This window comes from Phycomyces blakesleeanus (assembly GCF_001638985.1).
Source record: "Phycomyces blakesleeanus NRRL 1555(-) unplaced genomic scaffold PHYBLscaffold_21, whole genome shotgun sequence".
NCBI lineage: Eukaryota > Fungi > Mucoromycota > Mucoromycetes > Mucorales > Phycomycetaceae > Phycomyces > Phycomyces blakesleeanus.
The window spans coordinates 254,429-281,162 of NW_017265154.1; the positions used below are offsets into that span (position 1 = coordinate 254,429).

Consider the following 26,734-nt stretch of genomic DNA (forward strand, 5'->3'; position numbering starts at 1 on the left):
TTAACGATTTATTGTCCTTCTATTCAAATCTTCCATTTACATATTTAACTACTTTATAATTTAGTGTAGAAAATCACTTGAACCAAACCTCTGGACCAAAAATAAAATAAAATAAAATAAAATATAACAGTAGCAATGATTTTCGATTTTTTCAATAGTAAGTTTTATACGCGCACAAATGATATTACAGAATATCATTAATACCAAAAGTGCGCGGAAAACATTTATTCTAATAATAATATGGAAATTTGATATTAAATGCGTATCTCCGATCTTCGCTTGAAATTAGCCCAGACACCATAGCGAGGCTTAGTAGTCAGGACAATCTTGGTATCAATGACAGAGCCTTCTTTGAGGGAGCAAGTGAATTCGTTAATTGTGCATGCAATTGTTGTACGAAGCTCAAGAATAACCATGTTTTTTCCGAGACAAGAATGAGGTCCCAGAGTAAATGAAAGATCAGGGAAGTTGTACTGCTGGTCGGGTGTGACAATGGGACTTTCCCGGGTGTGATCGGCCGCCATGCTGTCGAACCCACCTAAAGTATCATTCGTGTCTCCCGGACGAATCCAGCGTGAGGGGTCAAACTTATCCGGGTTGGGGAATATGTTGGGGTTCATCTGGATACCACGTAAATTACACCATATTTCGGATTCGGCAGGTACTACCACACCATCGACATTTGTGTCGTAGTTGACATGGGCGGGAATAAATGCAACAGCAGGGTATTTGCGTAATGTTTCGCGGTACACTGCTGAAACAAGTGGCATCTTTGCTAGCTTATCCGCCGTAATTGACTCAGGGAGCACGGGAGGTGGACCAAGTACGGCCCGAACTTGGAGGAAAAGTTCTTCTTGGAGGGCAGGGTTGCGTGCCAGCTCAGAGAAACAAAAGGCGAGGGTGTGAGCAGTTGTGTCATATCCAGCAAAAGTGAGGGACAATAAGTCATTAATGAGGTCGAATTGATCCTCATGGTATTTCCCACTGGAAAGTGCAGCAGCCGTAACAGATTGGAATTCCTGGCCATCTGACTTATATTCTGCTTGCTTTTCTACAGCAAGAACAATTGAATCCTTGACAAACTCTTTGAGATGCTCACGCGAGGGTCCGAAAGCACGTTGGGCCCATTTTGTTTTATTGATACCAAAAGGAAACCATGCTTCGAGTGATTGGAATCCAAGGCCGAGTTTGTGATGCATATGCTATTCAAACAGACAAACGTATTACTCCACTGTTCACCGTTTCTTCTTCTTCAAATATTTCACTTTTAATACCTTAAGATTCTCTTTTCCTCCAACAAGTTCATAATTGAGATCGCTACGACCATAGAGATAAAAGTTGATGACATCCATAGTCAAATCCTGGAATACACCATCAAGCTCAAGCGCAGTTCCTTGGTCCGAAGCCTTTCCAAACGTATCTAAAAGTTCGTGGGCTCTTTTGACGACATATGGAAGTAAATTTGGAACCAATTGACGAGGTTGGAAAGGTGGAAGAAGAACATGTCGACGCCAGCGCCACCCCTATAAATCAAAGCACAAATATGTGTGAATATCCCTTATGAGAAGGATTGCTATACATATACCACTTACTTCGCCTGTTGAATTGTTGATGTTTTCTCCACCAAAGACATGATTTTGAATCAATCGGATAAGATTGCCTCGTTGTACATTAGATGGTCTTCCCTGGACCTTGCTTTTAACCTGACCGTATACTAGGACATCCTTGATGCCTTTTAATGAATTGACTATCACCAGGGGAGTTCCAAAGATTGACCAGCTCACACTTAGTGGGCTTTGTTGAGTGTCTTGACCGACACTTATAAGAAACTTCGAAAGCTCATCTACGGTTTCATTCTCATCTGGTGGAGGAACGAGACCAAAGTAAGATATCCAGAAGTTCTTAGTAGGAATAAGAGGAGCTGAAGAAAGAATCGAGTTTTTGCGCCTGTAGTAGTAGCGGAGTACGAGAAATATAATTCCTGCAAGTGGAGAATAAACTCCAACGTAAAAGGCTGTGGTATAAAAAGAGATGTTTGGCGAAAGAACAGAAAGGATGTTCATAGCAAAAGGAATGAAAGGAATAAATGTGTGCACCTTAAATTATCTTACCAGATGTATTTATTTTATAGATCCAAATAACAATGCACTATTGCTTTTCTTGTTGTTGTTCTCCTGTATTTTTGGAGGACTTGCAGCTATTTGAAGAAGCCAAAATGAATACTTGTGTCTCCATTAGATTTAAAGTACCGTCCTATTGACAACCTCTGCCAATAAAATTGTTCGAAATCCTTTTGCTCACTCTCATCCAATTGTTCTGTCAATAGACTTCAACAGTAATCATGTTTTTTTTTAATTCTCTTCACCTTTAAGATAAAAGCCGGCTATAAACCTTTTTTTTCTATTCATTGTTCTGTTGAGGGACAAGGTATCACAGTCGTATTATCTATCAAGGATTAAATTACTTAATTTTAGCGGAAGATTAATGATATTGGTAAACACTCATATCTTGTACTTTAGCAAGATGATATTATATATATATATAAAGAGGGGTAGAAAAAAGGCACGCACAGAAGGTGAGAAAAGCTAGCCATCTCTTTAGCAATTATATACATATAAATTAATTTGGATTATCCCCTAAAGTGTTTCCCCTCTCACTAATCGCATAGAATTAAGTACAAATTTTAAGCTATCTTTTCAGCTTTCATTGATATCCTCGGTATCTCGGTCCTGTAATAGATTTGTATCATAGTAAGTATACACTACACCAGCAACCTTAATAAACTTATTCGTTGTTTTAATGAAGCCTAACTAAATTTCATCTTTTCTATTTTATTGAACATATACACAGTCAGAGAATGTATTTTTCCAGAATAAAAAATGATTAGTAACTCGGTTAAATTGCTCATATCTCTGTGGATGTCAAAGTATCATTTGTAGACGTATCAGCTTTCAATAAATCAATAAGCTCTGCGAATTTACATGCGAATATGTGTGTCACATTTGCAATAAGAGAATCAATATATTCAAATGCGCGACATTTAGCTGTTTATAAATCTCTCACAGGTGTTATGAATATACAATGATTGTATCTGTGGTCGCAGTTTTTGGTCTTAAGGCTTGTATCAGGCACATATTATATTAAGTATTTACATCATACACCAATATATACTATATATATATATAATTATAATATTAATATTAAAGAAGTTGTCGTTCTCTAATAAATATTGTTTTAACTCTATACTTTAATTATGGTTCGAATATTATGCTTATAAAGGCTGAATAAGTAGTAATACTATATAGAGAAAGAAGAAAATATCAATGCATTATTATGAATATAATAGTGAAATCTTGTGAATGTACAAAATTTATATATACCATGTCTATATAATAGATATAAATAATGCCACTGTGAATAGATAGATTGACTAAGATTCAGAATACGCTTTGTTCTCTAGACTTATAAACTGGCATATTAATCACTTATATGTAATACTATTAAAAGACCAGTCTATATGAGTGGATAAAAATTCAAATATAATTGATATCTCAAGCAACCATAGATATATTTGATATTATTATTATTATTAAAAAAACTACCATTATTTATTCACGGATCGGGTTTTACATCGAATAGACTTTTGACTTTCTGGTATACCTAAGAAATGATATCTGTATGCTTCATGTAACTTGTTTTTTTTTAGAAATAAAAAAGCATTAATGAAAATATATAAGAATATCATAAAAAATATTTTTATAAATATAGTACGAGTCATACCAATTCATGGATTCCGGCTGCTTTAATAACTAGTGGTTCTTCTTCTACCACATTAAAAAAACTTATAGGTTTGATCATAGGAAACCGTACTTTTTTAAGCAATAATCCAAACTGTTGATCTCCATCATTGTCCTTATTCCTTCTTCCTGAATATTTGGGAAATAAAATAAATTACTACTTAATACATTTATATCCCAAGATTAATTCTCTGACCTGCTTCTTCTTCCTCAAGTTGATGTTTTCTCCAATTAATCAAAGATTGGTAGAATATTTTCTCGTCAACAGATTCGCTTAAATTATCAATAGAAAGTACTCGTGAAACAATTGAAAAATCAGCTAATAACCACTCAGGCTGGGACAAAAGGAGTACAGCGTTTAGGCAAAAGCATTCTTTGTAATATTCGTCCATTTTATCACAGCCGCATGCCACTTGTAACAAGAAAACATATATTCTTAGTAAATTTTTTCTTATAAAAAAGGACACCCTCTCCAATACACATATTCTTACAGTTATTTAATTATAATTCTCACCTGCCCATTTCCAACTTGACCAAATATTTAATGGGCTCACTTTCATTTGAAGATAAAGCTGAGCTTTCGAAACTACCTTTGGAAGTTGCAAGTAATCCGCAGCCAAAAACAGTTCTTTCGCATCATCGACACACTTGAACTCAATCATATCCACATAAATATAGTAAAGCAGACGTCCGAAAACATAAGGATCAACCGAGAAAATAGTTACTTCTTTTTTTGTGCCATCCCCAAAGTCACTAGTGAATAACGCGGAGAAGAAGTCTGATGCGGCTGACAAAGTAAGTCGATGACCATAGAATATTCGAAAGCAGTTATCTTTGTTATCTTCTATACAAACCAAGAATTAATGTTGGTAATTGTATAAAGCCACCTTTTCTAGTATCCTAACCGTTGCCCAGTCTTTCGTTTTCTGTTACTTTGATGATAACATCATGAAACTCCATGAAACTCATATATCTGTCAAGTGCAACCTCAACCTCTGAAGCACACGCAGTAGGCTCTTTGTTGGAATTATAAAAACCATTGCTATCAGTCAAGTGCTTTGGAATAACAAAGCCTGGTGGTCTATAATAGCTGCTAATACTCAATATCTTGATATCAATAGAAATGCAAAGGCTGTCATCGTTGATATATTGGTCAACAGTAGAAAGGTCGAAGAATTTGTAAAAACCGAAAGGTGCTCCGACTATAATCAATAGAAGATTATTATTTTTTGAAGAATGCGTACAGCATATTCAAGGTAGCTTACTGTCTGTATACGTGTGATTAAAACCTTTTGTATAAAATAAGTTTTTACGATATTGATAATGAATTATATCCGAACTTACTACTGGATATTGCTTTTTTATTATTGCCTATATATAAGCTTGAGTCTTGAAGTGTAAACTCAACCTTTACAGAAACTTTGACAGAATTGAAAGCAAATGATGATATTCCTCTCAATACCAAGTAAATCGACACAGAGCCCTGAAAAGCTTGGCATTATAAAGAAAACACTTTTATGCTTTTTGGTATAATAATTTTAAGAACTGTACTTGCCGTATTAGGCATGACTCCTTTTTGCAACTGTAGCCCTCAGAGCAATATCCATAAGTTATATCGAGAGAATAGTATTTTAAAAACAAATAAACAGCATGGGTTTTATTTGTCATTACCAAAGTACACCTGAGAAACCAGTTCAGCAAATTTATCTTTGTGGATTAGTATATAGTATTCTTCTATAGATGGTAACATTACCACTGGTATTCTGCGACAGAAAACTTTGGGCTAGAGTACGAATGGTCATTTGGAAGACTTTCCCATTGAGATATCTTCCAAATTTGAAAAGAGTTAAAGGAGTAGATATCTCCAACAACGGGCTGATCTAAAAAAACTGTCAAAAATGAAGACTTTTTTGTTTGTTTGTTTAATAGAGAAACTTTACCAATATTTATTAAAGACATTTAGAGTAAACCAATTCTTATTATTCGTGTTTATAATGTATGTATGTTAGTGAATATTATAGTTGAGAAGAAAAGAGGTACATATAAATTTTCATACAATTATTCTGGTAAAATGCACAGGCGGTGATAACTTGTAATTTTTGGCAGCTGATCGTGTACGCGGAAACCCATCGAGGAAATAGTTAGCCGTATTCTCGTGGTCATTATTAAGTGATAAACAAACAATAATTATACGAAGATCAATAAAGAAGCATGGTTTATGTACTTAGGTTTTAGCGAAAGCTTAAAATAACCTAAATACGTACTTACTTTTGATATACTATAGTCATATAATAAATGCTTTACTATAAAATTGCATTTAATTTAATTAAAAGAAACAAAAACATCGACAATAGCTCATAAGAGATCTTTGTTTTTTTAATATGTGTTTCATTGATTAGATATGTATATATTATGCAATCTTCTCTGTATCAGAACCAGGTTAAATGAGCTGTTTACCTTTTCTCTAAGAAAAAGAAAACATTTACTTATAGCAGACATGTAATGTACTTTTGAGGCTATATATGAGCATAATGCTTTATTGCTTTATACTATTATATATAGTACTATATTATATTTGTTAACTGGGCCTTTGTCATGGATGAACAGCCCTTCCTTCCTGGTGTGATAGCAGCCAAGGCACTTGTGTTTATAAGGCTCTTCTTGGAGTAGTTTTTTTTTTACCTTTTTCCTCTCATATAAATATTGTAATAAAAAAATTCAGATATAGTAGGCTAATCGCTCAGTGCTTTGCACTGTAGCCGACCAATAAATACTTTTTTTTGTATTTTTTATTGGAAAGTAAATTAATAATGAACTCTATATATTGTTGAATGAAAAGAGCTAGGGCGACCAATATATACAAAGAATATTCAGCGCGACTTACAAATGTGTTTTACTGTATTTAATGAGCTCAATTATACTATCACACTCGTCGTCAATTCTAAACAATGAGATAATAGCCTCTTTGTCACAACTCTTCTTTATAATACAATTAGCTCTAGATTTTTTCAATGATTCTTCGAATGCAAAAATATAAGAGATGTTTAAACGCATAATTTTATGTGTAGAGCTCAAACTTGGGGATACTAATCATATTTAATACATAATATCCACACATCATTTTATCTATTTTGCCATTAGGTTTTTTTTAACAAGATATATTGTATTATTTTACTATGAATATATCAGTAGAAACTAATCTTAATCAATGTACTACTTAAATAATCCATGTAATCACGTTAACCTTACGGTCCTAAGCATATTACATATGGTTAAAATTACGCATGGCTATTTCTACCAATACTTTAATTACTGTTAATATACTTTACTTCATAAAGTATATATATATATATGTATAAAAGAAAAAAGAGAACCCGATTATACAAGAAAATCAAGTAACTGAATGTTTCATCTTCCAAGATGACTTTCATATTAGATACCATTGTAAAGTTCATTACCTTACCAAGTTTAAGTGAGCAGCTATGTGTATGTGGGTATACTTTCAGTTACGATGTTGTTTCAAGTTCTAGTGTATTGTCCAGGCCAAGCTCCTTGATAGTTTTGTGGACTATACGGTGGCTCACAGAAGCAGATACAGCGGCCTGGAGTTCATTGGCAATGTCTTTTAAAGACGCCTTTTGGTTATTTAAGACAATACGGCTGAGAATCTATTTGTTTTTATCAGTCATAACAGGTGGTCTTCCTGGCCGTCTCTTTGTGAGTGCTGTTCCGGTTTTTTTACTCGATTAATTGTTGCCCGGACTGTTGCTTCTCCGAGACCAAGTTCTCTTGCAATGCTACTCATGTTTGAATTGTACTTTGACATGCCAACAATCATTCCTCTTTGGTAATCTGATAGCTCATGTCCCCTATGAGAGTTTCTGTCTTTCTCGGCATGATAGTTCATATTAAATTAATGAGAATGTTGAAGAATTAGTGAGAAACGAAACTTGAATCTGAACTTCTTTACATATTTCTTTAAAGATCCGAACAAGCTTAATGCATGTGACTAAATATTTGTAATTATAATTGTAGTGGCACAGAGATTTACCACATTAAAATACAAAAGGATTATTATTTATATGATACAATGATTACATGTTCTAACTTTCTGGACTGAATTTACAGGCAGCCCATAAAACTATTCTAAAAAATATATCATTATAATCGTGAGTAAATAAAGCAATCGTTTTTATCTGTGTATACATTTAGAAATGCATATATTTGCATATTTATGTAATTCACAGCACATAAATTATAGACATATCAAAACAGCGTTCATTACTAATGTATTTGTTTTTTGGTGCCTTAAATATAGTACACAAAATATGGTTTGCGCAAGGTAAAGAAAGTTCCGTAATTTCAAAAATAAAATAAAAAATGATGAGGTAAAAGAGAGGAAAAGAAATATGGCAATGGCAATGGTAAAGAAAATCAAATAAAGAAAGTAAAGAATGTAATATGTCAAGGCGGGCCAAAAAGAGAACAAATTGTTTATGACCTATAGACATGAGGTACGAGAGTTGGCATACATATCGTCTCTGTCTCTTTAAGCAATAGTTGATTTAACTATACTTACTGCTGCTCTCTAATAAAACGCATATACACACAAGAAATATTTTAGAACATTTTACAAAGCATCTTTAAAATAAGGTACTTACGTGAATATAAACAGGTTATTGGTTGCAGCAACAGCAATAGTGTTTTCTTGTGGATGCCACGATGCGTGGAGAATCTTCTTGTTGAAGTCCATAGCATCTCCATTGCCCATGCCATTATTCTTTCCTGATCCTCTAGCCAACGACATCTTGTTCTTGGCCGATCCGAGACGCTTGGCCTTAAAGGCACTCTTGTCTGCCTGGAGAGAAATATCAGTTTTTCCTTCACAATCATAAAGGTGGAAGGTGTTGCTATAGGAGCCTGTCAACACAGATCTATAAAACGATAGGTTAGAATTTTACATTTTAGTTTTCGATCCGAGATATCCTAATAAATAAAACCTGCCTATCATCTCCACTGAAAGTGCACTCAAACTTATCAAAGATGCAGTCGTTTTCATACAAGTCGCACAGTTTTGACCTAAGTGGCTCATGGATGCTGATGGTTTTGACAGGCTCTCTGTCCATGTTAAGATCCCAGATCTTCAGAGTGAGATAGTCTCTGGAAAGAATGTAACGACCATCATGGCTAAATTTAACGTCTGATACCGAAGAGATGATCTCTGAGAAGAACGATCGACTAGATGGATCTTCTGGTTCCTCGAAAACTAAGTTGTACAGACAGATTCTCAGTCAAATCCGCTAACACTCAATCGTATCGTATTACCTTTGGCGTGCTGATCACAAAGAGCAGAAGCTCTCATATCACTTAATTTGATGGTGCCTTTGCTCGAACTGTACATAAACATATTACAGTGGTATGGGTGGAATTCCGCAGCAGTAATAACTTCAGTCAGTTCTTCCATATTGGCTGGCTTGATGTCAACAATGTCTGTGGTAGATTAATTGTATGAATGAATGAGTGAATGAATCTTATGTAACTTTTGTACACGTGTGTGTTTGTGTGGCACAAGTTTGACTTACTGAAACTTTGGTCTGAGATGTCCAAGTTCCACAGGTTGATCCGCAAATCATCCGCAGAAATGTAAGTTTCGCTGTCAGAGTTGATTGAGATAGAGTTGATGTGATATGCATGAGCTATAAAACATATAAGTTTTCTTTCAATAATAATATTCACAATTAGATATTGTTCTTATTTATACACCTTACCATTTGCATAGACCTTTCTTGGCACAGCAGCGACAATTGTGTCTCGATGAGCTAATTTTGGCACCCGAAGTCCGCTAGAAACCGGTTGAGGACCATCACCAAGATTGTTCTCTGCCACAACCTTGAGTGATTTCTCAAACACTTTCCAGAGCTTAATGGTCTTGTCTGTTTAATAATATTAGATTTGAAGAAAAATTTTCTGTACATACATATATTCCATTGTAAGATAGAATAAAATAACAGCTGTTACCATTTGTTGACAGTAAAAAGTGAGCTGAGTTTTGGCGTTTACACCACTTGATCTTATTGATCTTTTCTTCGATCTCCAAACTCTTCAGGTAGTCAAATTCTGCTTCATGGGATTGAAACTCGGTGTGGAATCTGTATTCACAGCCTTTTTTCTGATAGTATGCATGTTAGTCAGATCAGCTGATAAGGAGTGTCCCTTAGAGCGTATTCTCTAGGAAACACAAGAAGAAAAGAGTTTTTACGTGTGTATTAACGTACACTTTCATTTCGCTCAAATAGAACGACACGTCCTCCTTTGTCGCCAGTTGCAAGGTAGTCACCGGTCTGATCAAATTCAACGGCAGAAATGATGTCGGCTAACAAGGAAACAGCATGTCAATCAAGAGAGTAAGACAATCCTTGCAAATGCTTTCTTCTTTATTTTCTTTTTCATTACAGACAGACTGCAACACTTCATAAAAATGTATCTCTCTTGACTATATAGTATATCGCGTCTTTCTTTGTTTTGTTTTCTTTCACTCTGAGGTATGTTCGTTGTGGCAAGATAGTAACAAAATATAATAAAATATATATAAAAAGCGTACCATCAGTGACATCGTCCGATTCGCCTTTGTCGCCAAAGCATTGTGCAAATTTCCAATTATTTTCTTCTGCCATTTGGATGTGAATGCTTAATTAATATATTTTTTTTAAAAAAAAGAGAATAAACTATAGGTAGACGCAGTAAGAGAGAGAGAGAGATAAATAGCGAAAGAGAAAGAGAGAGGGAGAAAGAGAAAGAGAACCGCAAATTTTTTTACACTGTGTGTGTGTGTGTGTGTGTGTGAGTATGCTGGTGTAGGTGTGTGTGCAGTGGGTAAGATGTGTGCGGCCGTGTAAACCAAGGGATTTAAACACAGAATGGAGTAGTGACGCCCTTGGATTTTTACAGATGATGAAGAAAGTCTTGCATTATGCATATTCAAAATGGGTAAACCGAATACGATGAAACACGTTTCGTGATGGTTCAATTTCTATTCGTTTTGTCTTTAGGAAATCTTTTTTTATAAAGAGCATCAATGCAAAAATCACTGCTTTCATACTGTGTTGAACGACCGGAGCTCAACCCGAGGAAACTAAGATGTTACACAAAGTAAGCAACGCTTTACGTGGTTTTCTTTACAAAAGAAAAAGCTTCTCCTTTTTTAAGCTGTTTTCAATCGGCTTTCATGTCATTACCTCTTTGAGCAGATTTACTCCCGTGCTCTACGAAAGTGAGATATATCAGGAAAAGCACCTACAAATAGGGATTAGAAATCTCAACTTAAATTAATTCTCTCCCTTATCAGAATTTAATTTTGCCATATATTTTCAATTATTTAATATTTTGCATTACATACACCATAAACCAAGTCTTCAAGTTCAATTCAAGTTGAACTCATTTCTAAACGGTCAAGGTTCTCCATTTTGGTAATATATAAGTCACAATATACGTCACCCTTGTTTACCAACATTAGTTTCAAGTGCCGCAGTGGTGTCAGTCCCCAATAGATGTCTCGTAAAAATTTGATACCAAGGCACCCTACAAAAGAGGTGACACCAGTTTTGACAGACGGCGAGGCTTAACGTTTGCGCCACAACCCAGTCGACACATAACACGATCTGGACACGCATACTTTTGGAATACACTCCTTTGAATCGCATACGGCGCTAATGTCTTTATTTAATGGCACTCACTTGTACCGCCAACTGTTGAAGCATCATCGATGGGTCCTTGAACAACACCTCACGTCTACCCTAGTTCTAACACCAAACAATGGAAAATTCGGCTATAGAAGTATTACTAATGCAGTCCTTCACGCTCCTCCTACAAAGCACAACCCACACCCAATTGCAGAAACGCACCTGCCAGGCGACACAAAGACCCCACTTAGCTCGGGTCTCAAAAAGTCAGGCACGACCAAGAAGAAGAAGACGCTTCCGACATTCGACATTAGTGCCATTGAGAATGAAATATGGGAGCACTTAAAAAGAAAAGACTTTTCTGCAGCTGAGCGTGCTTTTAACAACCTTCTCAAAACAGGCACCAAACCACGCGTAGTTGTATACAATGGATTTATCAAGGCACATAGTTTAGACTTTCGGCATTTTCGACATCAGAAAGCAGCTGAAGATATTGTGAATGAAATGCTTAAAAAAGGAGTCCAGCCAAACTCCGAGACATATATGCAGATTCTCCTAGGCTACTCGGTCTATTGCGACAATGACCGAAAAACACTCAAAAGGATTACTCATTGGTTCGAGCGCTTCATGGCTGTTGAAGCTACCAATAAATATACTCGAACACACAAAAAAATAAAAAAGCTCGTGGAAATGATGGCACCCACAAATAATCGGGCGTTGTATCCTATGGTGCGGACGGCTCTGGCAGCCGGGATTCTTTTCGACGAGGATATGCTGATCACGGCAATCAAGGGATGCATTGTGGCTGAACGGCGTGAGCTGGCAGAAGACCTTTTGAGTATTGCACGGAGGCGAGATTATGCATGCGTATGTTCCCCAACATTACCAATGTACGATATATTGATACGAGAATATCTGTCTGGAAAAGTAGAGCTGGAGTCAGCAACACGGATATTTCAGTGGATGTTAGAAGATGGAAAGGTCGCAGGATCGAATGTGTATGGATACTTTTTAATGGGATACTCAAGTACACCGCTTAAAGAGGATGAAGCAGCCGAGCTGCGGATAGAGACGCTACAACGATTATGGCAGGCCATGATAACTATGAGCAGCACAGAGAGCGGTGGATTTAAAGTGGATGTGAATGTATTAGAAAAACTGTGCAACTATTATGTCTCACAGAACGCACTTCATGAGGCCGAGCAGATGTATTGGGATTTACGAAAACACCAAGATGTTTTTGAACGTTCTTTGATGCCGATTTTCTACAATCTTATCATCAAGTTCTCAGCAAAATTACAAGTACCGTCAGCAATGACACTTTATTATGATATGCTTTCCAGAGATCACAAGCCCGGCAGTGAAGTGATGTGTGCTTTAATATCCGCTAATGCTGAACGAAACGATATTGAGTCAGCTAAGCAGATGCTCGCAATCACACAAGAAGTTTATGAACTAGAGAACAAGGGCTGTGTACCTGACATGTGTTATGCAGTATTAATGCGTGAATATGTCCGACTCGGGAAGCTCTCAGAAGCTGAGGATGTTTTCCGAAATTTTGAGAATTCAGCAGACAGTATCCCTCTCGAATTGGCTCGCGATGCCATGCTTCGTGTATATATGCGACAAAATCAAATTAAAAAGGCAGAAGAAATATGGAGAATGAAAACAGAAATAATTACGGACTCTCTCAATGCTATGATCGAAGGTTATGGGCGTGCTGGTCAATGGGACAATGTTGCAAGCTTGCTGCACAACTATGGTGCTCAGGCAAGCCCGCGCACTCACGAAATTGTTGTGCAGACCCGATTACTTCATGGCAATATTACTGAAGCACAGTCATACCTATCCAGCATCATGCAGCAACACATGGTTGCTTCGCTAATAGCTCCCATACAAGCCATTATTGCCTCTTGTGCCATTGATGGCCGGGCAGATGATTCCCGGCGTTGGTACAAATTGCTTGTAAGCGAGTCCGATATACCACTTGAGCAGAAAGAGCTTGCTACCCAAGTCATGACCAAGTTCTCCATCTCTCTTAACCCTCCTTTCCCAAACAATGACCCATAATATATGCCCCTCGTTTTTATTAAAGATATAAACACTTGTATAAATTCCTCTTCCCCGACTCACCAAAAAAATATTGTTATTAATATGATAGTAATAGTAATAGTAATAATAATAATAATAATAACTATATATACGCTTTCTTTGCATTGCATAGAAAGAACAATAGGCTAAAATACTGATGTGAAACTGATGAAGTATAGGGACTTTTTTTTTGGATTGTGATTCAGTCGATGATCAGCAATTCTTGAATTTAGTTTTCTTTTTAGTATAAAACAAATTATTATTATTTTGCCTGTAATGGGTTAATAGTACATCGTGCCAGATTTTACTACATAAGACCAGGCCAGGTGCACGGTTCTTGTGTAATTCTTCCAAAGGTCTGGTAATCTGTCAAGGTATCTGCTTTCATTTTTCTCTTTTATTTGCACTACGTGCCGTTGTGCGAGGGTCACCATGAGAATGATGTATATTAAGAGAATATAATTAATATTTTCGATTTGATTTTGTAAGAGATTAATAAATCGTTACATATTAACCATACATATACCTAAGCATAAGTCCAGCTTTAAACATTTTTGTGCACTTTTGTTCATGAAATAATGACGCATGAGGGATATTCTACAACCACAAGGTTTGTGGTCATTATTGTATTGATTGTTATTTGAGGATACATGCGTTTACGATGTGCTGGTAAGAGAGTAATCACATGTACTAGGTGGGGCTGTATTGGTGTAATACTTGAAATTCAATTGAAACGTATGTTTGTTTCATTGTACGTTTAACCTAGCCGGATATTTTGTGATTGTATTCAATCTTGTACAAGAGTAGTGCACCTCAAACATGCCCTGATTTCCACCAACCAGATTTTCCTATAGATATCCCTGTCAGATCATTCGATCTTTTAATTAGGCCACAAACGCGTGGTGTAATAGCAAATGCCGTCAATTTTCTCTCTCTCTGTGTGTGTGTGTTTTATTTTGGTTTCTGGATGTATAAAACACTATGACCATACAGTCTAATATATATGTTTGCATACACATGGCAGCAGCTGATAAGAACAAGATAATCAAATTCAAAAAAAAATTCAACTATACAGTCTTGACCAGCCGATAAGAATACGAAGATAAAATTACATAGAGATGAAGAAAAGGTAGAAGTATTGTCCAGAGTGAATTCAGAACAAGGAATAAAGAGGATTGTGAATTCAACCGCAGTGGGCACTCCAGTTGGTTTTGACCCCAAACGATTGAGGTAACTTGAATGTGCGATTGTGGGAGTAAAATGAATAAATGTGGATTGTCACAGGAGCCCACCAAATTAGGACTCACCGAGTTGTATCAACCGGGTTAGTCTGCAGTCAAAAGGGATTTCACGACAGTTCTGCCAGACCACCCCTTGAAATACAACTGTCACTAGAGAGGACTGAGAAGGAGATTTGCTGGAGATTAAAAAAAAAGCGAGATTTTTGTTATTTATTTATTTTTAATTTTGCTCAGAACTATATATATATAACTTACTAATCTTTCAAGCGCTTCTTTTAAGTAGCTCTAAATGCCTAAAAAATTGATAGGAAATTTTGGGTGTCAAGAAAGGCAGTAATATAGCCGCCTGACTACAGGCAGTGTACAATTTCTGGCTTCCCAAACAGGTTCGATAACATGCAGTCGTGTATCAAAAATATAACATAATGACACATTGGTCGTCAAACAAGCACTCCGATGGCTAAAGACAAATCAAGTAAAACTCAACCACGGATGCGATTTCACCCTTTCTGGACTCTCAAACACTAATTTAGCAAGCATTTCTCTATCATTAAAAGTAAGCTTGCCCGATTCTACCAGGGGCGCCATATAGAATAGACAGTCACATCCGTAGAGCGCCTTCACCAGTCGTTCCTTCGGGACGATTTATTTAACTTTTTTTTCCTGAGCATTTTCTGATTTGACTACTCTTTCTTCCTTACTTTACTTTCACTCTTTTGCTCTTTCTCTTTTACCCTTCTCTTATTCTACTTCTTTTTCGTCTAGGTCTAGGAGTCTTTCTCCTTGCCTCTCCCATTGAACACCTACTCTAACTGTCTGATTTACGATGTCTCGGATGTTTGTCGATGTGCGGGAGAAGTTGCACCAATTTTGGGACACAAGAATGCATTTCTTAGAACTGCATTATACCTATATCGCCCTCATTATCTTTGTTTCATCTGCATTTTACTACTTTGAGCCTGGCACCAGCTGGGCATACATAGATGTATTATTCACAACAACTACAGCATGTACAAACACCGGCCTTAACGTCGTCCCAATGTCATCAATGGGTACTTACAAAAGCCTTCTCATGTTTTTCAATTCTTTCATTGGATCGCATATATTCATCTCTATCGTCGTCGTCCATGTTCGGAAATATTACTTCTCCAAACGCTTCGAGGATACCCTTATATTCAACAAGGCCCGACGGCTAAGAGAGGAACACCGCCGTCAGATGGCATTGGATCGGCAGAGTTCTCCAGACGAATCCGCTACTACTAGAAATCGACGAATGTCTTTTGCTTCGACTCGTTCCACGCCTGTCGCTGGAAGCAAAGGTATCCGAGGCTTATTTCACAGCCGACGCCTATCACTTGATACAGAAGCCAACCCACCAAACGATATCTACAAGCTCATTCATGAATATGTAGAAAAACATCAAAACGAAAACGACGACACCCCAATAAGTATAGAATCACCTCAAGCAATATACCCAACCCAAACCGATACTGTAAGCCAACTATCTGAACCTAGACATCCTTATGATCCAACCCCTCAATTAAGTGCCGATTCTCACAACTGCTCTGAACATTCGCCCTCACCTACAATGCCTGAAGACGATACACAACATTCTGATCACCTCCGCCGTGTTACCAGTGTCGAAGACGCGACCGAGATTACGGAGCCCCAGACGGTATCTGGTCCGCAGGGCATTGCCTTTGCAGATAATATTATTCGCCAGCGAGAGAATGCCAGAATGCGTTTGGAGAAAACACGCCGGATCGAACAAGTATTGAAGAAGATGGCTGATGAGACATACACCGTTCATGACAGCAATTCAGAAACCGATAACCAAGACGCCGATCACTATGATGATATCATGCGCCAGCCAATCGATAAAAGCCAACTGACACGAGAACAACGTTATACTCTTGGAGGTGTTGAATACAGAGCCCTTGACATGCTTTCTAAGCTCGTGCCAATATACTACATTGGCATCATTGCTTTTTTCGCTTTTCTTTATCGTATAGAAGCTGCCGCATCTTCATATACCACTGCAGTTCTCCAGACGTCTAATACGAACGGACCTGTCAATCCTTGGTTTTACTCCTTCTTTCTAAGCATCTCAGCTTTCAATAATCTAGGTCTCTCCTTGCTCGACGATAGCATGTCACCTTTTCGTAACTCACCTGCACCACTTATATTCGCTATCATATTAATTCTTGTTGGAAACACAGCGTATGCTATTATTCTACGCTTCATAATATGGTGCCTCTACAAACTTACTCCAGAATCTCGATCACTTCGAAGAGAAACTTTTCGGTTTCTTCTTGAACACCCTCGTCGATGTTATACCACTCTTTTTCCAGCCACACAAACTTGGTGGTTACTCATCATTCTTGTTGGTATTACTTTAATTGAAGTAGTGGCCTTTTTGTCGCTCAATTACTGGCTCCCTGTTCTCGAGGGCATTGAATGGGGATCTCGAATTCTTGACGGTGTTTTCCAGTCGGTAGCAACCCGTAATGGTAAGCAACAATTAATGCATGAGCTATGTGCTTAAAAAAACATGTGTATTCTTATTAACCCCTTTTTTTCGAATAGCTGGATTTAGTGTCTTGAGTTTGGCAGACATCAATCCAGGAACCCAGCTTGTTTATATTGTTGCAATGTACATTAGTGTCTACCCCGTAGCTATTTCGATGCGTAACAGTAATATCTATCAGGTAAAATTTTTTGCTTTTTCTTTTCAAGCAGTACAACTTGGTATAGCGCAGTGCAGTACATTGCATTTTTATATATTATATATATATATATATATATATATATATATGCAGTTTATTCTTTATTGTTAAAATATGACATATCACTTATGCATATTTATCTCAAAAGGAACGCGCACTCGGCATCTATCGAGGCGATAATGATGAAGAAAAAGTCGAGTTTAGTGATCAAGATCTTAATGGACCTGCACCTTTCATCAAACTGCGTCGTCACCCTACAATTTCGAGTGTAATGACTGCCTCACGAAAGGTCTTACGAGGTCCAGATTTCTTTGTTATTACTCAAATCCAACGCCAGTTGACGAGCGATATTTGCTGGGTTATTTGTGGTGTATTCACAATCTGTGTAATCGAATCGCAAGCCATCATGTCCCCATCTCCAATCACTATTGCAACCGTCATTTACGAATGTGTCTCGGCCTTTGGTAATGTCGGCGCCTCTACTGGCTATCCTGGTACCACAACATCCCAAGCCGGTCAGTACCGTACCCTAAGTAAATTGGTTTTGATTGCACTCATGTATCGTGGCAGACATCGAGGTAAGGTTATTAGATAAAATATTAAGCCGTGGCGAGTCTCAAAATAAAATTAATTTATCTATTTTTTTTTTCTTAAAAAAAAAAAGGTTTGCCTGCATCAATCGATCGAGCCGTTTTACTACCTTCTGAACAACTAGAAGAATTTGAGCAGAATGATATGGAAGACAAGATCACTCGAAGACGCAATACTTCAACTTCTCAATCCAACGGCCCTAGTCTCTTGGTATACAATCGGTCCAGTACACTCTAGATATTTACCCCTTTTACTAGCATTAAATACCCAAAGGGAATCATAATGATGTGGCCGACATAGACAAACACTTGTAATTTATTACAAACCCACATCATACACTCATTTTCACACGGCATTTTCACTTCAACTATTCATATATTATCTCCCAGTTGACCTCTACATCTTTTCCTTTACCTCTCTGTATATACTCTTTGTACCTTAATATCAATTTGACTAGAACCAATATATTGGCTGTGGATTTTTCTGCAACCAATTTAATAATCATATAATAACAATCATATTATATCTTACACAACATATTCAGCTGTATATTTGGCCGTTTTGATATATTATTGTGGCATTTTAATTTTACTAAAAGTGAGACTTGGATTATCTTTGTTTTTTTTTCTTTAAAAAAAAACAATGATATTTGGATTATTCAGGGATTAGGATCTGATATTTTTCTATAGAAACGATGGGGTTTTGAATTTTGTTTGTTATACCTGTCTTGTGGATCCAGTGTGAAGCCAATAATTGTGACAGACAATAACACACATAAAATGGAGCACAAGCCGTCATTTTAGTTACAGTTTGACACAAGAAAACCATTTCTTTTTCTAGAGAGACACAAGAATTTAATCACTCATGGAACGGACGCGGCACGGCTACCGCAATTGTCACCTGAAGCCCTCGTATCTTGAATAATTTTGCCGTTCCCATCGATATTAGGGTTAGCAGGTATCATATTGGCTATAATCATTAGACGTCATCATTTTTTATATGAGTATGGGGATTTCATGTGAACAATGAAAGAAACGAGTGGTTCTTTTCCACTTTCTTGGAAGCACAGCCTGAATATAGAGTTTTGGTATGAAAATAGATTAATGTTTCTTAGTTAGGCCGTCACCGCTTCTTCAACCTCAGATTTTCCAAAAATAATATATACATTTCTTCCGGAAATTATTGGTGTAAAAAATAAATAAAAATCAATTTGGCGCAAAAATGGAACACATCAAAGTTCACCAAAACAAGATGAATTTAGCAGAGAAATCGATAAAAAAAAAGCACCGATTTTCTCAGTTATTTTTGCACCAAATGGCAACGTCGATGAAACGAAGACAAGAAGACGTGGTTATAGGCTTCCTAGCCGCGCCTTTATTCTCAGGTTATAATAAATAAACTCTTCTGCTATCTCTCTCTCTCTCTTCTTTATACCTTTCTTGTAACCATCAAAATCTTGGCGAACTAATTTAGATGACAAGAGGAGGGAAAGAAACTCAATCTAAATAACTTTTACAAAATATTCTTTTGTCTAAAAAAAAACTAAGAGATACTCCTTCCCTATTAAACTAGGCCAGGTGGCCTACCAGATCCTCTGTCTTCGTTTCACCAACGTTACCATTTTTTGTAGTCAACAAATAGCCTCAAGGTTGAAAAGGGCTTTCGATCGGTTATCTAAGAGTGGCACCAAACTTGAGATTACTACAGATTAGTTTTATTCACAAATGATATAAGCAGTTATACTTGAATAAATTAATATAGGAGAGATTGAATTAGTAAATATATGAACAACAGAGGATAAGCGATAAAAGGGCTTAGGTTCAGTTTGTTTCATCATCTTCATCCGAGTCACTGCTAATGGTTCTTGTAGGCTTCTCACCTGACTTATTTTTGTGCTTGTTTCTTTTGGGACTGAAAAAGGCTCCAGGACTTGACGAACGCCTGACGTGAGCATTGCTACATCTATGCATGTTTAGCACTTGGTTTTTCATTTGACGGTAACAAGTGGGCGAAGATTTCTTTTCTTTTTGATTTGAAATTGCGGTTTTTAAAAGAAAACGATAAACAACGTTTGGTTGAAATATTTAAGGTACGAGAGAGATAGAGACAGGAAGCGCTAAATAGCTAGTGTGATAAGGAATATATGCTGAATCTACGTTTCTAATCGTCATCATGCCGCCAGCACTAGCTACAAACAAAACAAAAAGCACTTTAACCAAGGTTCTATCTAAAAGCTGCACTTAACAACAATACCTAATCAATCGACCCCCAAGCACAAATACGTTGCTCCTCTGATCATCATCAATTGGCATACTACCAATGTCCTTCGATTTCAGTATTGGTTCGGATATTTTTTCTTTATTTACTGAGATCCGCAGAGCCTTTTACCAACATTGGGCCTTTTCTGCTCCGAGGATCTCAACTCCGTGCTCGTAATTTTCATTAAGATCGATTCTTCTTCCATTTATACTGAACAATTTTATCGTATAAATCACTCACTTTAAAGCCAAATCAGTTTCATTTTTGGTCTCGGACTGAAAGAAAAGTTACATATAACTGCCTAAAAGACTCTGGGACCTCCCCAAAGGGAGAGGAGTCCACCAGGGTCCCCCCGACAGGAAGGAGGAATGAAACTCCTGACGAATTATATTACATCTGTTAAGCAATGATTTAAGTCCAATTTTGCAGTGTGTATATTTGTTTGACATTCGTTTGTGCCGAATAATTCGCATGGTTGCTTTTCTTAATACAGTCCGGCTGGAGGATATTGTCGATCACAGAAAAATAAAATTATTGGTTACAAAAAAGGGAAACTTTACGGACAGCCTGGTAAGACAGCCTGGAAGTATGTAATGTCACTCATAATAGAGGGTGTCTTCAAGCCTGAATTGCGAACGTTTGCAGATTTGTATGTACCGCGGCGAATTAAATTCCAATATCTGTTTTGTAAATCTCTAGTAAAAATTAAGCTTATTCTCCCAACTTTAAAGCAAGGTATATTATATCCAGGAGTCTCTTTACATTTACTTAACAGGGTAGGCCTCGGAAAGCTAAGTTTGTTAAAGTCTCTTTCCTTTACATTTTTTTTTAGTATTAATGTTTTCAACATAAATCCTCACAGCTTTATCTGCGTTTGTATCATCTTTGATTGAGTTTTAGAAATAATATTTTTTTTTAGCTGTCTTGAGATTATCACAACTCGACAACCTCTCTAATATCTACTAGTTTTAACTACAAATCAACTGAAATCTTAAGAGAATCAAAACACTTTATGACTAAGGGCTATGAATTAAACCTAGTGGCATATTTTTCTTTTATTATTTTATTTATATTTGACCAACAATCTGTTTTTCCATTAACAAATTAAATCTTGCCTTTCGACAATTATATCTTTTTGTAACCAACAATATCCACCAGCCAGACTGTATTTCGGGTCTCAAAGTCAATCGTTTTTAGACAAAATTGAACAAATTCACCAATTTTAGGAGACTAAATGAGTAGGATATAGGTCTGAAACATTCTAACATAATTACACATAGAGATACGGAACTTACAAGGAATCACCCCATGTGTGATTTGTTCTCTTTTATAGACACTTTTTGGAGAATACTTTTTTTTTTTACATTCCAAATTAGGCCTGGCTTTTTATAATTCCCTCATTTCATTTTACTGTCTAAAGTCTCACTTCATCTTATCAGGCATTAATCAATATTTTTCTTTAATCAAGTTAGAAAATCTAAAAATTTATGCTTCATAATAAAAGGCTATTGATATAACATAAGAGTTTGTTTATAGATGATAATGAGAAAAGGTGACATATACTTGGGGTTTCATTTGACAGCTGTAATACAACCCCACTAACAATGGCGTTATTGCCTCAGGGAAAACGTACTAAGATCAAAGAGCGTTTCGATCTGCTCTTTCGGAATAGAGTTTCTGCCTTTAAAAAAATCAAGCAGGGACGCGACAATCTTCATAAATTCGCTGAGATTCTGTTGATTAGTATTCGCCCCAAGTTCCGTCATCTCTACCGGGTAACATTCTTTAAGATATTCTTCGCAGGTCAATACAGTGTATGACCAAGGATCGGTTTCATAATCCATCTTTAAGATACTATATCCACAAACATGTTTAGGGTCACAGTCTGGGACAGGCCTGAGAATAATTAGGGATACATAGTCTATCTTTTTGTGCAACAAGGCCTTGATCCGATGAGGTTGCTCTTTTTTACACATATCAAAATAATCTCCAATGTCCACAGTGTGTAAATCAATATAGTCTCGGTCCTCTTGATCGAGACTATTTTCTTTAAATAAACTTCCGTTTGATGAAAGCAAAGGAATAAGATAATTCCCGATGTATTCTGGTATATCGCATATGGTAGTATAGTAATACAGGGCTTTCCCAAGATTTATCATGGCTGAAGAACCATACATCCATGAGTGTTCTACAACTTGTACGTCTCGTATAGTATATTCCTTCTGAACGATGGCATCCATCATTTCACGAAACGGTATCTCTTCAACATCATTGGCTTCAGAGTTATGATCTGAATCCGAATTAATATTATGAGTAGATTCAGAATCTGATCCAGGATTTGATCCAAGCGAAGGATTAGGGAATAATCCAGAGTTTGATTCAAGTGGAGGGCTAGGAAATGAGCCAGAGTGAGGACCAGAGTGAGGACCAGAGTGAGGACCACCGTGAGGATCACCGTGAGAACCTGAATGAGAGCCAGGTGGGAGCGTAGAATGAGGACTGGAGTAAGGACTAGAGTAAAAACCAGAGTAGAGACTAGGGTAAAGACCAGACTTTGATTCAGAGTTTGATCCAAGTGGAGGGTTAGGAAAGAACTTAGGGTGATAGCGATATACTGGGTCAGAGCTAGATACTAAAGTCAATCCAAAGCTATGACCAACTATTGGGTTGGATCTTGGGTCAGAAAATAACCTAGAGTTAGGGGCAATTGCTAATTCAGAGCTTGGACCAGAGCTTAGACCAGAGTTAAAACCAGAAGGAGAACCGAAGGGAAGCCTAGAATGAGGACCAGAGTGCAATCCAGAATGAAATCCAGAATGAAATCCAGAATGAGAATTAAAAGGTAATTCAATATTAGAACCAGATAGTAAACCAGGTGTATGGCCAGGGATTGATCCAGAGTGATGGCTCGAACTTAAGCTAGAGGTTGGGTCATAAGGTAATCTAGCGCGAGGATTAGATGATAATTCGGATCTGGGGTCAAAGAGTGATCTAGAGCTTGAACCGGCGATTAATCCAGGATGAGGATCAAAGAGTGGTTCAAAGTTAGGACCAGAGTTAGGATGAATATTTGGCTCAAAGGGAGAAGCAGACAAAAATCTAGAGCTGGTTCCAGATACTAAGCTAGAGTTGTAACTAGAGGATAATTCAGAATCAGGACCAGAGGCAAATTCAGCGTTATTACTAGTGTTAGCATTATAATTATAGTCCGAGACAGCGATGGAATCAGTGTTGGAATTAGCATTAGAATCAAAGTTGATGTCAATAGTGGGATCAGCATCCGAATCAGCATCTGAATCAGCATCTGAATTAGCATCTGAATTAGCATCTGAATTAGCATCTGAATTAGCATCTGAATTAGCATCTGAATTAGCATCTGAATTAGCATCTGAATCAGCATTGGAATTATCGCTAGACTCAGCGCTAGACTCAGCGTTAGAATCAGAGTTGGACACAGAGTCAGGTACCCCGTATAATCCAAAGCCATAGATAGGGCTAGAGTTATTCATAACTACATCGCTTGTTTCACTGTCGCCCAAGATGGCAGCATAAACTTGATGTGTATGTCCATTTACCACAGTAGCCCAAGGTGGAATCCAAAACTTCTTGTTTACTTTATCGTGGTCTAACCGTGAAATGGTTTGGTTTGAAGGAAAGTCGAAATACACATGCTCTAAATGACTGCAAGTATCCTTAAGAATCCCGAATGATACACCAATAATTCCGGTGCACCGAAAAGCAACAATTGTACGGAGTTCATTACATCTTGTCAATATGTTAAGTCCGTCGTCGGTTATATTGTATAGACCGCTGATATTGATATATTCGATATTAAAACAGTGAGATACAATTTCTCGCAGGCTATTGTCATCGTTAAAATCGAGAATTCCCGAAAGATCGAGCCTTGTAAAAGAAGTGGTCGACGCAAAAAGTAAAAATCCTTTCTTGTTAAATTTGTGCGAAATACGTTCAATATACGGAAGTATATTTAGAAGCATGTCTTCTGAAAGATTAAGTGGTGTCCCATTGTTGTATCCAGCGACCCCCTTTTCTGCATTTAAGGCGATACCGGAAGGGTGCGTATTTCGTGTACATACGTTCTCAATGGTACAAGTTTCACAAAATGTAATATCTACAAGCGTAGGCCATATTTTTGCTAGATGTAAAGGTGGGATTATATCATGATGGTCTATATCTTCTATATTCTTTATGATATGAGTATCTTCGCGGTCTATCTTTTTATAAAACTGGGAAATGTATTGTATGACCGATATTGGGTACCTGCTAGGCACTATATATTTTGTGAGAATCTGTTTCCATTCGTTTCCCAGTGACTCTTAAAACATGTCTATATGCAAAGCTTTACCTTCTTTGTGTACATTTCGTAACATAAAATAACAATATTCTGGCTTACAAGGATCGGTAGCGTCAATAAAATTTATCCAGCCGCCATTTTTATTCAAAGTTGGATCAATTGCGTTTATGACTTTGGAATTAATAGTCAAGCGAACATTGGTTTTGCCGTTATTATGGGTATTGATCTCAACAGCAGATCTGACCAGCCTGGTAGTAAATGTGTGAAGCCAAATATTGTCGTGCTCCCGTTTCTTTTCTTCGCGATCAATATCATTATCATATGCCCTGAATTCAGACTCTAGCAGAGAAAAATTTCTTTCTAGAGAACATGCAATCCTTTTGATGGATCTGACAGAGTCTAGGGGACTGCTCACGTAGTGGTGGATGGTAGCAATACAAATGTATCCATTATGGCGGCCCTGGTGTCTTTTTGCATTACTTTTTCGAATAATATAAGTCTGTGTTTCTATTGTCATTGCACAATAAGAAAAGTCAAGAAGATGGAACAAAAACTACAGCTTATTCACACTTATTTTTTTTTTAAGAAAAAGATATAAGTATGAGCAATATTATGGCAGGTATGAAGCCTTGGGCGGAAAATTTTCTAAAATAATTCAATTGTATAAAAACCGAGATATTTTCTGTAAAATGAATTGAAAAAAAAAATGCTTTAGGTAGAGGCATGAAGCTGGATAAAATATGAAGAAAAAGCTGATGTTCTACTAAAACTTATCATTAAAAAAATACATATGCTTTAAAATACTAGTTTTACTAGGTATAGCTTCACATATCTTTTAAAAATTTAAGAAGGATCATAACGAGTATATGGACACATGTATTGTACAAAATTAAGAAAAAAAAGTATAAAGTTTTACTAAAACATATTTTCAAAATATGATTTATCAAAGAGTATTAGCTCTAGACATAATTACTACTTGAATATATGCTGCTGGTTTAAGACAGTATCGTCAGCAATAGTTTAATTTATGGCTTACTTATACAATATTAAATCTGGGCATATAATCTGTGAAGAAGTAGTAAATATATTAGCGCTCTAACTTATTATTGTACATTTTTGTAAATACTTCTAACCTATATGTATTTATTTATTTTTAAAAAAAAAAGGTTTAAATGCCGTAAAACATACAGATATATATTATATAAGCTCTGACCCATTCTTTAGTTAAAATAGATTTTGTACCAAAAAATGGACATAAATATTTTTCAGTGACTCTCAATAAAACCAGTAAAAGTTATATTAAAGTGTATTTTTATTTTTCCAGGTAATCTTCAATAGCAGATCTCTCCTTGGGTTGGTTAGATCTTATAGTTAATTTTTCAAGATACCATATCTCGTCATCATCGAAAAAAAAACTAGAAATAGTCGATCACCTAACACATATTTAATACAGTTATAGCCTCAACACATCTGTGTACCGAATATAAATTTATACCTGTACATATAAGAATGTTTCTAGAATAACTTTCTTAAAATGTTAGTACGTTGCATACTTTTGGTGATACTGTGTGTATATGTATTGGGCGTACTTTTTTTTTTACTGCTCCAAGAAAATTAAGCGTCATGCTTTGAGTCTATTCTACAATTTATACTATATATACAGATATACCCTTGAATTGTTTATTAACAATAAATACCGTCAAAGTATTAAGTAACAACTGCATATTTACATAGGTAATTGAGCTTAATGATACTTATAAAGCATATCTAAAAGAAAAGTAAGGTAAACAACGCTTATCTCAATATTTCCTATACATTAAAATGTTGGATTTGCTCTATGATTTTTGATTCCATGTTTTATTACACTTACAGCAATTCTTAAAATCAGCCTACTTTATGGCATGGGCTTTGTAAAATAAATATAAGTTGTACAAGATAGATATAATATATTTATTAGTGAAAGCTGTATTATATATTATGATAAACATATGCCCTATATACTTATACAGAGATATGGCAAATGTAGCAATTTTTC

At 36.4% G+C, this 26,734-nt stretch overlaps 7 protein-coding genes across 7 annotated transcripts; 2 read left to right on the plus strand and 5 right to left on the minus strand.

The window, feature by feature from the left end:
* Positions 1 to 254: 254 nt before the first annotated feature.
* PHYBLDRAFT_172140 (CYP5211 protein) lies at positions 255 to 2,063 on the minus strand (the record flags this gene model as incomplete). The annotated part of the gene is made up of 3 exons (XM_018436743.1): positions 255 to 1,202; positions 1,275 to 1,523; positions 1,593 to 2,063. The coding sequence occupies 3 exons, from the start codon at positions 2,061 to 2,063 to the stop codon at positions 255 to 257; spliced, it is 1,668 nt and encodes a 555-aa protein (XP_018287541.1).
* A 1,549-nt stretch (positions 2,064 to 3,612) lies between these two features.
* On the minus strand, positions 3,613 to 5,296 carry PHYBLDRAFT_149292 (hypothetical protein; the record flags this gene model as incomplete). The annotated part of the gene is made up of 6 exons (XM_018432248.1): positions 3,613 to 3,660; positions 3,781 to 3,926; positions 3,994 to 4,209; positions 4,312 to 4,641; positions 4,703 to 4,999; positions 5,212 to 5,296. 6 exons carry the CDS (start codon positions 5,294 to 5,296, stop codon positions 3,613 to 3,615), a joined length of 1,122 nt encoding a protein of 373 aa, XP_018287542.1.
* A 250-nt stretch (positions 5,297 to 5,546) lies between these two features.
* Positions 5,547 to 7,704, minus strand: PHYBLDRAFT_172142 (Homeodomain-like DNA binding domain-containing transcription factor; the record flags this gene model as incomplete). The annotated part of the gene is made up of 9 exons (XM_018436744.1): positions 5,547 to 5,731; positions 6,066 to 6,075; positions 6,255 to 6,339; positions 6,480 to 6,488; positions 6,682 to 6,883; positions 7,047 to 7,050; positions 7,256 to 7,277; positions 7,308 to 7,465; positions 7,540 to 7,704. 9 exons carry the CDS (start codon positions 7,702 to 7,704, stop codon positions 5,547 to 5,549), a joined length of 840 nt encoding a protein of 279 aa, XP_018287543.1.
* A 350-nt stretch (positions 7,705 to 8,054) lies between these two features.
* Positions 8,055 to 10,568, minus strand: PHYBLDRAFT_178043 (hypothetical protein). Its single transcript, XM_018437945.1, has 9 exons — positions 10,399 to 10,568; positions 10,073 to 10,170; positions 9,816 to 9,966; positions 9,566 to 9,730; positions 9,380 to 9,493; positions 9,123 to 9,287; positions 8,802 to 9,063; positions 8,459 to 8,731; positions 8,055 to 8,385 (listed from the first exon to the last, which is right to left on the minus strand). The coding sequence occupies exons 1-9, from the start codon at positions 10,469 to 10,471 to the stop codon at positions 8,373 to 8,375; spliced, it is 1,314 nt and encodes a 437-aa protein (XP_018287544.1). The 5' UTR covers positions 10,472 to 10,568; the 3' UTR covers positions 8,055 to 8,372.
* A 938-nt stretch (positions 10,569 to 11,506) lies between these two features.
* On the plus strand, positions 11,507 to 13,546 carry PHYBLDRAFT_172144 (hypothetical protein; the record flags this gene model as incomplete). Its single annotated transcript, XM_018436745.1, has 1 exon — positions 11,507 to 13,546. The coding sequence occupies one exon, from the start codon at positions 11,507 to 11,509 to the stop codon at positions 13,544 to 13,546; it is 2,040 nt and encodes a 679-aa protein (XP_018287545.1).
* Positions 13,547 to 15,643: 2,097 nt separating this feature from the next.
* Positions 15,644 to 18,362, plus strand: PHYBLDRAFT_116311 (hypothetical protein; the record flags this gene model as incomplete). The annotated part of the gene is made up of 5 exons (XM_018428513.1): positions 15,644 to 16,043; positions 16,221 to 17,318; positions 17,395 to 17,516; positions 17,683 to 18,112; positions 18,199 to 18,362. The coding sequence occupies 5 exons, from the start codon at positions 15,644 to 15,646 to the stop codon at positions 18,360 to 18,362; spliced, it is 2,214 nt and encodes a 737-aa protein (XP_018287546.1).
* A 3,632-nt stretch (positions 18,363 to 21,994) lies between these two features.
* Positions 21,995 to 25,216, minus strand: PHYBLDRAFT_66269 (hypothetical protein; the record flags this gene model as incomplete). Its single annotated transcript, XM_018441618.1, has 2 exons — positions 21,995 to 24,675; positions 24,751 to 25,216. 2 exons carry the CDS (start codon positions 25,214 to 25,216, stop codon positions 21,995 to 21,997), a joined length of 3,147 nt encoding a protein of 1,048 aa, XP_018287547.1.
* Between the last annotated feature and the right edge of the window lie 1,518 nt (positions 25,217 to 26,734).

Bases quoted from the DNA above. Each gene is read 5' to 3' on its own strand.
- PHYBLDRAFT_178043 (XM_018437945.1), bottom strand. From the start codon at position 10,471: ATGGCAGAAGAAAATAATTGGAAATTTGCACAATGCTTTGGCGACAAA. The intron at 9,494-9,565 runs GTAAGGTGTATA...TATGTTTTATAG, and splicing joins AAGAAAGGTCTATGCAAATG to CTCATGCATATCACATCAAC. The intron at 9,288-9,379 runs GTAAGTCAAACT...AATCTACCACAG, and splicing joins CATCTCAGACCAAAGTTTCA to ACATTGTTGACATCAAGCCA.